Genomic DNA, 17109 nt, shown 5'->3' on the forward strand with positions numbered 1-17109 from the left:
GGTGTCCATTATGACTTCTTTTAAGCAGCTCTGGTAAGAGGCCAGATTTTATTAGTAAATGAAGCTGGAAAAGCATAGCTCCGTTGACTGTATAGTGGTTGTTTTCATGTACTACAGCTCAGGTCCTAATTTCTCCAATAGAAGCTGAGATGCAGTACCTGGGAATGGCCACTACACAAAGAATTAAAGGGATTGTCTGGCTTTAGACTACAAGGCTTCAGTCACTCTATGTTACTGAAAACATGTAAATCCTCACATCATGGGCGGTGTGTTCTGTGAGGATTTTCCGGCGCTGGCGCCGGGAGAACTGCAAGTGTGTGATTTGCATGCATGCAGTTACGTGCCGACTATACAGGAGTTGCCTCACTCAATGCAAGTGTATTGAATGAGACAGGACAAATCTAGTCGGAATGGGTACAACAGTGTACGCCTCTTGAGAAAGCATATCACGTGAAACGCGCGTCGAGGCTTGCGGGCCCCACACCTGCTCGCTCCTGCTCCGCTGGTCCACTCCCTCACCTCTCTCTTCCCCTCTTCTTGAACAATTATCTATACGGGTGAGTCACTCATTTCTGAGGCAATACATATCTGGGATATCCCTCCTTATGCTTGATGCTTGTAGCTGTTTATATGTATATGCACATTGTATTTCCAGATTGCCATTGACTCTTAGAGTAACATACTCTTTGCTTCCTCCCCAATGTCTTACTATTTATAGAGACTTGGCTAGCCTTGTGCTTTGGGAAGACCTTTTTTACTTGGTGTTTGAATCAGGATTTTTTCATGAGCACTTATTTGTATAGGTACTTTCTTCTGGCTTAAGCATGACTATGGCCATTTTTTCATTTGCCTTTCTACCTTGACATGTTCTGCAACTTACATGTACTTGAGACATGTATCATTTTAATGTGACTCTTCTATTCTTAATAAAGTTTTTTCTATTTGATGCCATGTACTCAGTTTCCTCCAGTTTTTGTATTTACTTTTGAGTAGGCAACTTTCCATGGTTATGGAGTATAAGCTGTATCTCTTCTATATCTCCTATCCATGATGTTATGTATGTTGGTCGATGTGTGTTTAGTGACATAAAGTGACTGCAGACTTGTAGCCTAAGGTTGGACAACTCCTTTAAATCATACAGCTTTGTCTTTATTCATTGTTGTACTTCAACTTGACCTGATAACAACAAACCATTGGGGGGTGCCAGATGTTGGGCACCTACTCATCTGCAGTCTGGAAGGCTCCTTTAAGCTTTAGTTATATGATACTATAAAATCCCTTTAAGAGCTTTCAAGCTTTGATGACTACAGGATGACTACAGGAATATAATTTCCAGAATGTCCTGTCATCATCTGTGTATCGTGGGCTTGTTATTGACAAATTTATGACTTCTATGGTTGCTTCTATCCATCTTCTTGATTGTCCCCTTCAAGTCTATTATCTAATCCTAGTGCCCCCTTTTTCATGAGGTATGAATAGCGATGATCAGTGGGTGAATGCTGTAAACATTACATTGCATTGTATATTTCATATTTTGCCTTAAACAACCCTTTGTATATAAGAAACCTTTGTAACATTTTCATTTCTGTGCCTTAAAATGCGGTTAGCGTTATTGAATGTCTGTTCCCTGCATGCACCGGGCATTGTTAGAAATAGAAAAAGAACCTTCTTTCTAATCACATTTTAATGAGCAGTTTGCAAATCATATTATGTATCCTCTTTGTCTTATCTATCCTGTCTTTTTCTCCTCCAGGCTTTCAAAGTTTTTACTCTGTTTCCAAACACTCTTCTCCCTTATTAGGTTACATTACATTAGTTTTCTTAATTGGCAATGTATTTTCTTTTATAAGGTAATTGAGGGCAAGGGCCTGGGAATGCATGGAATGAATATAAGATCTCTGAAGGAAGAGGGATTTGCAGCAATATTCATTGGGATTGGTAAGTTTTCCTTATCACAGTTTATTTCCATTTCTAAATATGTTTGCTTAGAATAATCTGCATAATGTCTCCTTAGATCTGAATATAGATAAGACTGGTTTGTATAATTCCTTTACACAGTTGGCTGGGACATTGCACATTTAATAACTTACCCAACAGATGAACGTGACAATATTTAGAAACTGAAGGTGACTGGAAAGATACATGAGAGTATTACATTGTAAAAAGAGGCTTAAAGTAGCTGTAAACATTAAAGAAGCACTCGCAACAAACTGTTTATCCTCTTAATATATTGTAATCATCCTATTGTATAGCACTGTGCACTTACAATTGCTCATTTTGCCTTTCTATGCAGTTAATTCTTCTCTTTTCCTTTAGGTCTATGGCATCATGTGATTAAAAACAGACTAGCTGAATCCTTCTAAGCTCTATGTAGAAGCAGGAAGTCTCTGATCCCTGCATGAGTCATCATTAGAACTACAATTATACATCACTGCAAAGTCTCTCATAGGGGGAGAAAAGTGGAGCAGAGGGGTTAAGGGTTGAAGAGGCGGTGGAGCTGGACTGACAAGAAGTTAGGTAAAAGTGTAGTTCTAATGATGACTCATGCAGGGAAAAGAGATGTCCTATTTCTACATAGAGCTTAGAAGGATTCAGCTAGTCTGTTTTTGATCACATGATTTCATAGACCTAATGGAAAAGAGTAGAATTAACTGGTTAGAAGGGCAAAATGATTTATTGTAAGTGCACATTGACAAATATTATGATAACTGCAAAATATTAAGAGAACAAAAGCGTTGATAGGAGAGCTTCTTTAACTAGAAGTAGGTTGATAATGAAGAAATGAAAAAACCCAGAGTGATGAAACGCGCATCGAGGTGAGCTCTGCCTCCCTACTGTGTCCTCTCTCCTAACAAAGGCACTAGCAGCATATTGTCACACTCTAAAGCACTATATCCACTTTATGATATGTAGTGTTTATATTACTATATGGTGCTATTTGTTTATAATAGTATTTAAGTATTATGTCCACAGACATTCAGTGATTCTAAATAGCCTTCTATTAAAAAGCACCATATGCACTTTATGCCATTCAAAAAGACTTGCTCACATGTTTACATGGTACTATGCATTTATACAGTTATAGCATGTACTTATTCATGCACTAGATAATATATGTTTACATATTCCTTTGTATAATGCATGTATGAAAAATGAGATTCTGATTTGGCTTTTATCCTAAGTCATATTACAAGGCTCGTTAAAGGGTCGATAGTGACTTGTAGGATTGCTGCTTCCAACAGGTGGCGCTATAGAGTTCAAGTCCTCTTTCTCTTTGTAAAGATAATTTGCATATTAAATTTCTCAGAGGAGCATTGCACGGTGAATAAGCCTTTTTACATTGGCATGCCAGAACTAATATGTCACTCTCCACAAGGAGAAATGTTATCCCTTATACCTATAAAGCATGCTTATATGATACTCATGTTATGTAGGTTGTCTTGCTTAGTTATATTAATTTTCCTTTGACGTACTGATGCATATATGAACCTGTTGTGCTAGTTATTTACTGGTACATATAATTTCATTACATTGAGACAGAATATTGTGATCTAATAATTGTGACCTGGTATTTCTAATAATTATCTGTACTGGTCACCTTGTGGAGGTCATTGTTGGGGGCTGTATCGTCTCTTTTACTTTTAACGCACTACTCACTAAGTATATATTTACTATCTATATTTTTGAATCAAGAATTTTATATTTTTTCTAAGTTACTCTCAATTTGTATTTCTTTTTCTAAAATTACTCTATCCATTTCCTCATATGATATCGTGATTATGAGTATTAGGAGGGCGGTTGCAGACAACTTTAATAAAATGGAACGCAACCGACCCCAGGGTCCGCGATGCAGCCTGGTGGACTGCTGCCGAACACTTCCCGGGTGGAAAGGAAAGCAATCAACTTAAATGATACCCCTTCGTGTTAACAACACACGGAAACGGGTATAGCGGACCGCTCTATCTCCGTTAACTGCACGGGAGATGAGCGTCCGGAGATGCACCTATTAACTGATTAACCCCTCCATGTTACTGCACACGGAACGGGTATAACGGTTCACACAATCTCCAAGAACTGCAGGGAGACGTGCGACCGGGGAATAAGCAGTAGCCCTGTCTTCGATACAGGCGCTATGCAGTAGGAGTTGGCGCTAGTGTGCGGGTGTGATTCCCGCCGGGTATTCGCGCACTCAGCTAGCGTGCTATCGGACTGAGCAGACCCGCTCTATGTGACTCACAGGCGGTATCGGGAGTACGGCGTCTGCAGACGGCTCGGGGTGTAAGGAGAACCCCCTTGAAAGAGCCGAACTGTCAGCCTAAGCTACCTGCCTCCCTCCAGCTAAGGCTGCCTACCCCAGCTAGACCTGCCTGCATACAGATATGGCTCTTCGAGGAGCTCAAGAGAAAAGCGTGCACACCACAAAAAACCAATTCAAATTATCTGAGTGCGCCGCCATGTTTGTGGGCGGGCCTTTAAAGACTAAGCCCTGCCCACCGACGCGCCATTGGTGACGTTACCCGTGGACCAATCAGACGGTGCCAGGTCACCGGATCAGGTGGTTGCCAAACCACCAATCATGATCTGCCAGGTCACGGACATGCTCAGTGCGGCGAATCCTGGACTTAGACTCCACCAGCCCTGTCTCCCTCTGCAACCCAGGCTTAACATTGCTAGGCACAACTACCTGGGAGACAATCTATACGGCTTGTGGACCAGTTAGGCGTTGAGACTGATGGTGATGCTGAGCAGCATCAGACCTGGCTGGACTGAAAAGGGAGACCACAGAAGGTCCTGGACCCCTTTCGAATCCAGCACCAGACCGACGCCTAACATTATCACCCCCTCTAACATCCCCCTCCACTTGACGCTCATTTTCCTCCATGAGCCGGGGGGAAAGGATGTGGTCCTTCGGGTCACAAAGAGGATTCACGAAACTGTGACCCCTCCGGTATACAGGGTACCCTTTTTTAGGGCGGGAAGCAGGATGGCAAAAAGTGACAACTGGTTCTCTATGTGTGGGATCCTTCACGGGTGACAGAGGGAAAGGACCCGCCAGTCTCTGGCGGAAAGATTTATCTCTCGCACAGACGGGAGATGCAAGAACAAAGTCCTTGACGTCCTGGCGCCAACGGGGCCACCAATAGGACCATTGAAGGGACTTAGTGGTACGTTTGACCCCCAGGTGAGCTCCGGTTTTAGGGGCATGAGCCCAGGAGAGCACCATACTCAGTAGATTAGAGGAAACAAACGTCCTCCCCTACGGAACCGGGTTGGAGGACACTGCATCCACCCTCTCTTCCTTAGAGTTCTTTGCAACATAATCTAACAAGACCCGGGTCCTGGAAACAGACAAGGAATCTGTACCGGATGTCGCAATGATAGGAGGAACAGAGACTACCCTCCGTGTGACTTTGACCAAACACTGAGATGTGTGGAGTATGACAAAGTAACAAGGGGAGACCCAATAACACCTCGTCTAATCCACCGGGAATAATAAGAAAAGAGATAACCTCCCGGTGGCCCTGAGGAAATGACATGGTGAGAGGGATCGACTGATGGGTGATTTGCCCATCCAGGAGTGAACCATTGGCAACATTAATGTTCATTGGACTAGAGAGTAGCTCAATAGGGATGGCATGCCTCTGGGCAAATGTAGATGATAAAAAATTGCCCTCAGCACCAGAGTCCACCCACGCCTTGGCAGTAACGGCAGATTTACCAAAGGACAATGTCACATTATATGATAACTTGGAGGAAGAAGTCCCGGAATTTAATATACCTCCTCCAACGGTGGTAAGACCTACTCGTTTTACCGACTGCTTGGAACCCTTATTTACGGGGTGCTCCAAGAGATGTGCAGGTCGGGAACGAGAGGGACTAGACTCAGTCCAGGATATATCCATAGCCTCAGGCTCCGGGTCGAGAGTCTTGGGTTTGGATCTAAAGACGCCTGATGCCAACAGATACTGAGGTCTGCCAACCTCTAGCTCTAACTTGTGTTCTGCATAACGCAAGTCTATACGGTCAGTGAGAGATATTAACTCCTCCTGAGAGGTTGGAATCTCTCTGGTAGATAAAGCATCTTTACACTGTGTTCCAAATTATTATGCAAATAATATTTTCTCAGATTTTCCAAATTACCTATATGAATTGCAGTCATTGTAATTTTCCAGTCAAATAACTATTAGAGTACAATTGAAAGGTTTTTGTACAAACTGCCTATGATAACAGTATATTTTTAAAAAAATAAAAACCTCAAACTGCACTCACATTGTTCCAAATTATTATGCACAGCAGAGTTTTCAACCTTTTCATTTTAATAAAGAACCAAAAAAATGTCATTTTGGAAATTATAAGCATTAGCAGGTTATTAGAAACTGAAATCAAACAGTTTTCAACTCAAAACTTTATTCTAGGTGATGCTACATTTGCACATAGGACCGCTTGTTCGAAAGGAGCTTCTGAACTCTCTCGTCCATTGAATTTGTCAGGTTTTGGATGGTTTCTGCTTCAATTGTTTTGCATGAGGACAGAATACCCTCTCAGAGCTGTTGCTTAGATGTGAGCTGCCTCCCGCCATCATAGACACTCCTTTTGATGATGCTCCAGAGGTTCTCAATGGGGTTGAGGTCAGGGGAGCATGGGTGCCACACCATAAGTTTGTCCCCTTTTATGCCCATAGCAGCCAGAGATGCAGATGTGTTATGTGTAGCATGAGACAGGGCATTATCATGCATGAAAATGATCTTGCTGCGGAATACACGGTTCTTCTTCTTGAACCATGGAAGGAAGTGCTGTTTGAGAAACACAACATACATTATGGAGTTCATCTTTACCCCTTCAGTGATCCTAAAAGGGCCGACAATCTCTCTCCCAATGATTCCAGCCCAAAACATTACTCCACCTCCTCCTTGTTAGCGCCGTAGCCGTGTTTGCATGGGGTGTCCATCAACCAGCCATCCTCCACTCCATCCATCTGGACCATCGAGATCATTGCATGCATGATAATGCCCCGTCTCATGCTGCACATAACACATCTGCATCTCTGGCTGCTATGGGCATAAAAGGGGACAAACTTATGGTGTGGCACCCATGCTCCCGTGACCTCAACCCCATTGAGAACCTCTGGAGCATCATCAAAAGGAGTGTCTATGATGGCGGGAGGCAGTTCACATCTAATCAACTGCTCTGGGAGGGTATTCTGTCCTCATGCAAAACAATTGAAGCAGAAACCATCAAAAACCTGACAAATTCAATGGACGAGAGAGTTCAGAAGCTCCTTTCGAACAAGTGGTCCTATGTGCAAATGTAACATCACCTATAATAAAGTTTTGAGTTGAAAACTGTTTGATTTCAGTTTGTAATAACCTGCTAATGCTTATAAATTCAAAATGACCATTTTTTTGTTATTTATTAAAATGAAAAGGTTGAAAACTCTGCTGTGCATAATAATTTGGAACATGCATTTTGAGTGCAGCTTGAGTTTTTTATTTTTTTTAAAATATACTGTTATCATAGGCAGTTTGTACAAAAACCTTTCAATTGTACTCTAATAGTTATTTGACTGGAAAATTACAATGACTGCAATTCATATAGATAATTTGGGAAAATCTGATAAAATATTATTTGCATAATAATTTGGAACACAGTGTAATATGCCCAGACAGACCCTTCCAGAACACCGGGATAAGCGACCGCTCAGACCAATACAGTTCAGCAGCTAAGGTTCTGAACTGGACGGCATAGTGGCTGGCGGTGGCCGAACCCTGGACCAACGCAAGAAGCTTAAGAGCCGTATCATGCGTGACCTGAGGACCCAGGAAAACACTTTTTAGGATCTTAAGGAAAAGACCCGCATTTACTACAACCGGGTCGTTCCGCTCCCATAGAGGAGTAGCCCACTCCAGAGCCATGTGAGAAAGCAATGAGATGATATATCCCACTTTGGCTCTTTCGGAGGGGAACCGTGCCTCCATCATCTCCAAATGAAATGAGCATACATTAATAAAACCCCTGCAGAGTTTACTATCCCCAGAAAATTTCTCCGGGAGAGCAAACCGGGGTAATGGGGCACTTACAGTGGTTGCAGCTGAGTTAATAATATTGGCTGCTAGAGTAGCCGCCTGGGAAGCTACTGCAGTGATATCAGCGACCGGAGCAGTTTGTTCCAGAGTTCTAAGTCTGGTCTCCAGTTGCTGTATATAACGCTGCAGTTGTTGATTGTCGGCCATGTTCGGCAAGACCCTGGCGCTCAGATACTGTTAGGAGGGTGGTTGCAGACAACTTTAATAAAATGGAATGCAACCGACCCCAGTGTCCGCGATGCAGCCTGGTGGACTGCTGCCGAACATTTCCCGGGTGGAAAGGAAAGCAATCAACTTAAATGATACCCCTCCGTGTTAACAACACACGGAAACGGGTATAGCGGACCACTCTATCTCCGTTAACTGCACGGGAGATGAGCGTCCGGAGACTCACCTACTAACTGATTAACCCCTCCATGTTACTGCACACGGAACGGGTATAACGGTTCACACAATCTCCAAGTGCCGCAGGGAGACGTGAGACCGGGGAATAAGCAGTAGCCCTGTCTTCGATACAGGCGCTACGCAACAGGAGTTGGCGCTAGTGTGTGGGTGTGATTCCTGCCGGGTATTCATGCACTCAGCCGGCGTGCTACCTGACTGAGCAGACCCGCTCTATATGACTCACAGGCGATACCGGGAGTACGGCGCCTGCAGACGGCTCGGGGTGTAAGGCGAACCCCCTTGTAAGAGTCGAACTGTCAGCCTAAGCTACCTGCCTCCCTCCAGCTAAGGCTGCCTACCCCAGCTAGATCTGCCTGCATACAGATATGGCTCTTCGAGGAGCTCAAGAGAAAAGCGTGCACACCACAAACAACCAGCTCAAATGATCTGAGCGCGCCGCCATGTTTGTGGGTGGGCCTTTTAAAGACTAAGCCCTGCCCACCGACGCGCCATTGGTGACGTTACCCGTGGACCAATCAGACGGTGCCAGGTCACCGGATCAGGTGGTTGTCAAACCACCAATCATGATCTGCCAGGTCACGGACATGCTCAGTGCGGCGAATCCTGGACTTAGACTCCACAAGCCCTGTCTCCCTCTGCAACCCAGGCTTAACATTGCTAGGCACAACTACCTGGGAGACAATCTGTACGGCATGTGGACCAGTTAGGCATTGAGACTGATGGTGATGCTGAGCAGCATCAGACCTGGCTGGACCAAAAAGGGAGACCACAGAAGGTCCTGGACCCATTTCAAATCCAGCACCAGACCAACGCCTAACAATGAGTTAGACATTTTTTGTGTTGATTGTTATAAAGATGCGTTCAAATACATTTTAATCAAACCAGGGGAGGAGTCCTGAGGAGATAATTTGCATATTTCCACTGCATTTTGGGGTAAGTGAAGAGTCTCCGCGAGCTCAAAGAACACTGGATTTTGGCTGTTGGAGCTGAAAAGAGGACATCGGTAAACCAGGGGAGGAGTCCTGAGGAGATAATTTGCATATTTCCACTGCATTTTGGGGTAAGTGAAGAGTATCCGCGAACTCAAAGAACACTGGATTTTGGCTGTTGGAGCTGAAAAGAGGACATTGGTAAACCAGGGGAGGAGTCCTGAGGAGATAATTTGCATATTTCCACTGCATTTTGGGGTAAGTGAAGAGTCTCCGCGAGCTCAAAGAACACTGGATTTTGGCTGTTGGAGCTGAAAAGAGGACATCGGTAAACCAGGGGAGGAGTCCTGAGGAGATAATTTGCATATTTCCACTGCATTTTGGGGTAAGTGAAGAGTCTCCGCGAGCTCAAAGAACACTGGATTTTGGCTGTTGGAGCTGAAAAGAGGACATCGGTAAACCAGGGGAGGAGTCCGGAGGAGATAATTTGCATATTTCCACTGCATTTTGGGGTAAGTGAAGAGTCTCCGCGAGCTCAAAGAACACTGGATTTTGGCTGTTGGAGCTGAAAAGAGGAAATCGGTAAACCAGGGGAGGAGTCCTGAGGAGATAATTTGCATATTTCCACTGCATTTTGGGGTAAGTGAAGAGTCTCCGCGAGCTCAAAGAACACTGGATTTTGGCTGTTGGAGCTGAAAAGAGGACATCGGTAAACCAGGGGAGGAGTCCTGAGGAGATAATTTGCATATTTCCACTGCATTTTGGGGTAAGTGAAGAGTCTCCGCGAGCTCAAAGAACACTGGATTTTGGCTGTTGGAGCTGAAAAGAGGACATCGGTAAACCAGGGGAGGAGTCCTGAGGAGATAATTTGCATATTTCCACTGCATTTTGGGGTAAGTGAAGAGTCTCCGCGAGCTCAAAGAACACTGGATTTTGGCTGTTGGAGCTGAAAAGAGGACATCGGTAAACCAGGGGAGGAGTCCTGAGGAGATAATTTGCATATTTCCACTGCATTTTGGGGTAAGTGAAGAGTCTCCGCGAGCTCAAAGAACACTGGATTTTGGCTGTTGGAGCTGAAAAGAGGACATCGGTAAACCAGGGGAGGAGTCCTGAGGAGATAATTTGCATATTTCCACTGCATTTTGGGGTAAGTGAAGAGTCTCCGCGAGCTCAAAGAACACTGGATTTTGGCTGTTGGAGCTGAAAAGAGGACATCGGTAAACCAGGGGAGGAGTCCTGAGGAGATAATTTGCATATTTCCACTGCATTTTGGGGTAAGTGAAGAGTCTCCGCGAGCTCAAAGAACACTGGATTTTGGCTGTTGGAGCTGAAAAGAGGACATCGGTAAACCAGGGGAGGAGTCCTGAGGAGATAATTTGCATATTTCCACTGCATTTTGGGGTAAGTGAAGAGTCTCCGCGAGCTCAAAGAACACTGGATTTTGGCTGTTGGAGCTGAAAAGAGGACATCGGTAAACCAGGGGAGGAGTCCTGAGGAGATAATTTGCATATTTCCACTGCATTTTGGGGTAAGTGAAGAGTCTCCGCGAGCTCAAAGAACACTGGATTTTGGCTGTTGGAGCTGAAAAGAGGACATCGGTAAACCAGGGGAGGAGTCCTGAGGAGATAATTTGCATATTTCCACTGCATTTTGGGGTAAGTGAAGAGTCTCCGCGAGCTCAAAGAACACTGGATTTTGGCTGTTGGAGCTGAAAAGAGGACATCGGTAAACCAGGGGAGGAGTCCTGAGGAGATAATTTGCATATTTCCACTGCATTTTGGGGTAAGTGAAGAGTCTCCGCGAGCTCAAAGAACACTGGATTTTGGCTGTTGGAGCTGAAAAGAGGACATCGGTAAACCAGGGGAGGAGTCCTGAGGAGATAATTTGCATATTTCCACTGCATTTTGGGGTAAGTGAAGAGTCTCCGCGAGCTCAAAGAACACTGGATTTTGGCTGTTGGAGCTGAAAAGAGGACATCAGTAAACCAGGGGAGGAGTCCGGAGGAGATAATTTGCATATTTCCACTGCATTTTGGGGTAAGTGAAGAGTCTCCGCGAGCTCAAAGAACACTGGATTTTGGCTGTTGGAGCTGAAAAGAGGAAATCGGTAAACCAGGGGAGGAGTCCGGAGGAGATAATTTGCATATTTCCACTGCATTTTGGGGTAAGTGAAGAGTCTCCGCGAGCTCAAAGAACACTGGATTTTGGCTGTTGGAGCTGAAAAGAGGAAATCGGTAAACCAGGGGAGGAGTCCTGAGGAGATAATTTGCATATTTCCACTGCATTTTGGGGTAAGTGAAGAGTCTCCGCGAGCTCAAAGAACACTGGATTTTGGCTGTTGGAGCTGAAAAGAGGACATCGGTAAACCAGGGGAGGAGTCCTGAGGAGATAATTTGCATATTTCCACTGCATTTTGGGGTAAGTGAAGAGTCTCCGCGAGCTCAAAGAACACTGGATTTTGGCTGTTGGAGCTGAAAAGAGGACATCGGTAAACCAGGGGAGGAGTCCTGAGGAGATAATTTGCATATTTCCACTGCATTTTGGGGTAAGTGAAGAGTCTCCGCGAGCTCAAAGAACACTGGATTTTGGCTGTTGGAGCTGAAAAGAGGACATCGGTAAACCAGGGGAGGAGTCCTGAGGAGATAATTTGCATATTTCCACTGCATTTTGGGGTAAGTGAAGAGTCTCCGCGAGCTCAAAGAACACTGGATTTTGGCTGTTGGAGCTGAAAAGAGGACATCGGTAAACCAGGGGAGGAGTCCTGAGGAGATAATTTGCATATTTCCACTGCATTTTGGGGTAAGTGAAGAGTCTCCGCGAGCTCAAAGAACACTGGATTTTGGCTGTTGGAGCTGAAAAGAGGACATCGGTAAACCAGGGGAGGAGTCCTGAGGAGATAATTTGCATATTTCCACTGCATTTTGGGGTAAGTGAAGAGTCTCCGCGAGCTCAAAGAACACTGGATTTTGGCTGTTGGAGCTGAAAAGAGGACATCGGTAAACCAGGGGAGGAGTCCTGAGGAGATAATTTGCATATTTCCACTGCATTTTGGGGTAAGTGAAGAGTCTCCGCGAGCTCAAAGAACACTGGATTTTGGCTGTTGGAGCTGAAAAGAGGACATCGGTAAACCAGGGGAGGAGTCCTGAGGAGATAATTTGCATATTTCCACTGCATTTTGGGGTAAGTGAAGAGTCTCCGCGAGCTCAAAGAACACTGGATTTTGGCTGTTGGAGCTGAAAAGAGGACATCGGTAAACCAGGGGAGGAGTCCTGAGGAGATAATTTGCATATTTCCACTGCATTTTGGGGTAAGTGAAGAGTCTCCGCGAGCTCAAAGAACACTGGATTTTGGCTGTTGGAGCTGAAAAGAGGACATCGGTAAACCAGGGGAGGAGTCCTGAGGAGATAATTTGCATATTTCCACTGCATTTTGGGGTAAGTGAAGAGTCTCCGCGAGCTCAAAGAACACTGGATTTTGGCTGTTGGAGCTGAAAAGAGGACATCGGTAAACCAGGGGAGGAGTCCTGAGGAGATAATTTGCATATTTCCACTGCATTTTGGGGTAAGTGAAGAGTCTCCGCGAGCTCAAAGAACACTGGATTTTGGCTGTTGGAGCTGAAAAGAGGACATCGGTAAACCAGGGGAGGAGTCCTGAGGAGATAATTTGCATATTTCCACTGCATTTTGGGGTAAGTGAAGAGTCTCCGCGAGCTCAAAGAACACTGGATTTTGGCTGTTGGAGCTGAAAAGAGGACATCGGTAAACCGCGCGCCTAACGGCGCGCGCATTTTTCACTGTTTTCAGAACATTAACAGTAAGAACATGGAAGAGTCCAGTAGCCATTTGGTGAGCTGCATATCCTGTTACATGTTCACAGACTTGCCAGTGGAAAAGCCAAACTTCACATGCCAGAAATGCAAGCTTGTGTCCCTGTTGGAGGAAAAGTTGCGAAATCTAGAAGAGAGGTTAACTACCTTGAAAATCATTAAGGAAGGTGAAGAGTTCTTAGACAGAGCAGAATTATCTCTTCATTATTCAGAAAGAGAAGAAATTCGAACTGCACCTGACGAAACAGAGGAATGGAAGCATGTGACCCACAGAAGCAGGAGGATCGAGAGGCAGTCAGCACCCATACTGCTCAGGAACCAGTACCAGGATCTCACGCAGGAGAACCTTGAAGAAATACAGCAAGATAAGACTTTGCCAGCAATGAATAACCTTGTAAGTCCTCAGAATCCTCCTGGATGGAGAAAGAAGAATGTTGTGAAGAAAAAACGAAGAGTGGTGGTCATGGGGGATTCCCTGTTAAGAGGAACAGAGGCCGCTATCTGCAGACCAGACATAACCTCAAGAGAAATGTGCTGTCTTCCTGGAGCAAAAATTAAAGATGTGTCTGACAGGATATCAAGACTCTTCAGACCTACAGATCACTACCCATTCCTGCTAATACATGTGGGGACAAATGACACCGCAAGAAAGGACCTGGAAACCATCTGCAGTGACTTTGAAGACTTAGGCAAGAAAGTGAAAGAATTGGGAGCGCAGGTGGTCTTCTCATCCATCCTCCCAGTGGATGACCATGGAACAATGAGGTGGAATAAGATTCTACAGGTGAACAACTGGCTACGTCGATGGTGCCGTCAACAAGGATTTGGATTTCTGGATCACGGGATGAATTACCTATACGATGGACTACTTGCTAGAGATGGGGTGCACCTTACGGAAAACATGACTGGAAAACATGTATTTGGAAGTCGCCTTGCTACACTCATCAGGAGAGCTTTAAACTAGAACAATGTGGGAAGGGAAGCAAAAGGCCAGAAAAAGCCATACAGCTGACAAATACTATTGAGATCTCTGCTACTGGAAGTGGAAAGAAAGAACAAAGACAAAAAAATCTAAATAAAAATATGAGAGGAAGAGAAACCAATCACAAACTAAAATGTTTTTATACAAATGCACAAAGCATGGGCAACAAACAAGGAGAATTGGAACTACTAATGCAGGAAAAGAAATATGATGTCATTGGAATCACTGAAACTTGGTGGGACGATACACATGATTGGAATAAAAGGCTAAAAGGATACAACTTATTTGCAAGAAACAGAATTGATAAACGAGGAGGAGGTGTCGCATTGTATGTTAGAAAAGCGTATATCTGCACAGAGATTGAAGCTTCAGAGACTGGGAGTTCTGTGGAAACTGTTTGGGTAAGAATACAAGGAGAGAACAACGGAAAGGACACCATTGTAGGCATTTACTACAGGCCACCTGGGCAAGCTGAAGATATGGATGAACTCTTTATGTATCAAATGACCAAGTTCTCCAAAAAATATGACGTAGTGGTCATGGGAGATTTCAACTATCCAGACATTTGTTGGGAATCTCTCTCAAGTAAAACTAACAGGTCAAGCAAATTCTTATCCTCTCTTGCTGACAACTTTATCTTCCAAAAGGTAGGGGAGAAAACAAGGGGATCTGCTACTTTGGATCTAATCCTTATAAACAGGGAGGAAATGGTTGAGGAGGTAAAGGTGGCTGGGACCCTAGGAGGCAGCGATCATGCTATTATAGAATTTTGGATAACTAGAGGAGGAAGACATGTGAAGACTCAAACTTCAAGGTTAGATTTTAGAAAGGCAGATTTTAAGAGACTCAGAAAGAGAATAGGAGGGATCCAATGGCTGGATGTCCTTAAGGACAAAAATGTCCAGGAAGGATGGGAAATTTTTAAAAATGAGATTCTCAAAGCACAATCGTTAACAATCCCGAAAAGTAGGAAGAATGGGAAGCATTTAAGGAAACCAGGATGGATGAACACAGAACTTAAACACATGCTAAAAAGAAAGAAAGAAATGTTTATTAAAAGGAAAGAGGGAGGCATATCTAAAGAAGATTATAATGCAGTCTGCAGATCCTGCAGGGCACGTATCAGGTTAGCTAAAGCTGACAATGAATTAAGGCTTGCAAGAGATGTCAAAAGCAATAAAAAAGGATTTTGGGGGTATGTCAAAAGTAAAAGAAAAGTCAAAGATGCTATAGGATTTTTACAGGATGAAAATGGAGAAATGGTAAGAGAGGATGTTGAGAAGGCCGAACTTTTTAATTCCTATTTTGCATCTGTTTTCTCTCAGAAAGAAAATGTAACATCAACTGATTTTCACTGTCCTTTTAAAGGAATAGAAGAATCCAAGTTATCTGTAAACAGAAAGATTGTGAGGGAATATTTAGCTAATATAAATGAGTTCAAGTCTCCAGGTCCAGATGAATTACACCCCAGAGTACTGAAGGAGATCGTAGAAGAAATTTTAGAACCACTCTCCATAATCTTTGAAAATTCTTGGAGAACAGGAGAAGTCCCAGAAGACTGGAGAAGAGCAAATGTTGTTCCTATCTTCAAAAAGGGGAAGAAGGTGGACCCAGGGAACTATAGGCCGGTGAGTCTGACTTCTATACCAGGAAAGATCTTTGAACAAATTATTAAACATCATGTATGTAAGTACCTGGATAAGAATGAAGTGATTAACCAGAGTCAGCATGGGTTTGTAACTAACAAGTCATGTCAGACTAACTTAATTTCCTTCTATGACAGAATCACTGACTGGGTGGATCAGGGAAATGCTGTAGATATAGTATATCTTGACTTCAGCAAAGCATTTGACAAAGTATCTCACACCATCCTTATTGAAAAAATGACCAAGTATGCAATGGACCAGGCAACTGTTAGGTGGATTCATAACTGGCTTAGTGATCGGACTCAAAGGGTGGTTGTAAATGGCTTCACATCCAGCTGGATGAATGTCTCAAGTGGGATACCACAGGGCTCTGTTCTGGGACCTGTATTGTTCAACATCTTCATCAATGATTTAGATGAAGGAATTGAGGGTAAACTGATTAAATTTGCTGATGACACAAAGCTAGGAGGGATAGCTAATACTAGAGAAGAGAGAGAGAGGATTCAAAAAGACCTAAATAAACTGGAGCAGTGGGCAGCAACCAACAGAATGGTTTTTAACAGGGAAAAATGCAAAGTACTACATCTGGGCAATAAAAATGAAAAAAGCATATACAGAATGGGAGGAATAGAGCTAAGCAACAGTACATGTGAAAAAGACTTAGGTATACTAATAGATCATAGACTGAACATGAGTCAACAGTGTGATGCAGCAGCAAAAAAGGCAAATACAATTCTGGGATGTATTAACAGAAGCATACAGTCTAGATCACGTGAAGTCATTATCGGTCTTTACTCCTCTTTGGTCAGACCTCATTTGGAATACTGTGTACAGTTTTGGGCACCACATTTTAAAAAAGACATAGACAAACTGGAACAAGTTCAGACAAGAGCGACCAGAATGGTGACTGGTCTGCAAACCATGTCCTATGAGGAACGGTTGCAGGATTTGGGAATGTTTAGCTTGCAAAAAAGAAGACTGAGAGGAGACTTAATAGCTGTCTACAAATATGTCAAGGGCTGTCACATTGTAGAAGGATCATCTTTATTCTCATTTGCACAGGGAAAGACTAGAAGCAACGGGATGAAACTAAATGGGAGGAGACACAGATTAGATATTAGAAAAAACTTTTTGACAGTTAGGGTGATTAATGAGTGGAACAGGCTGCCACGAGAGGTGGTGAGTTCCCCTTCAATGGACGTCTTCAAACAGAGGCTGGACAGACATCTGTCTGAGAT

General features: G+C 43.8%; 1 protein-coding gene across 1 annotated transcript in view; it reads left to right on the plus strand.

The window, feature by feature from the left end:
* The window catches only part of DPYD (dihydropyrimidine dehydrogenase), a 2479659-nt gene that overhangs the window by 957407 nt on the left and 1505143 nt on the right, over nucleotides 1-17109 (plus strand). Inside the window, exon 8 of the mRNA XM_073643235.1 lies at nucleotides 1851-1938. Coding sequence (XP_073499336.1) covers nucleotides 1851-1938 — 88 coding nt within the window. The remainder of the gene's footprint in view (nucleotides 1-1850; nucleotides 1939-17109) is intronic.

The sequence above is a fragment of the Phyllobates terribilis genome, unplaced genomic scaffold (genome assembly GCF_046119375.1).
Source record: "Phyllobates terribilis strain yellow unplaced genomic scaffold, ASM4611937v1 Scaffold_8__6_contigs__length_399053987, whole genome shotgun sequence".
Classification (NCBI taxonomy): Eukaryota; Metazoa; Chordata; class Amphibia; order Anura; family Dendrobatidae; genus Phyllobates; species Phyllobates terribilis.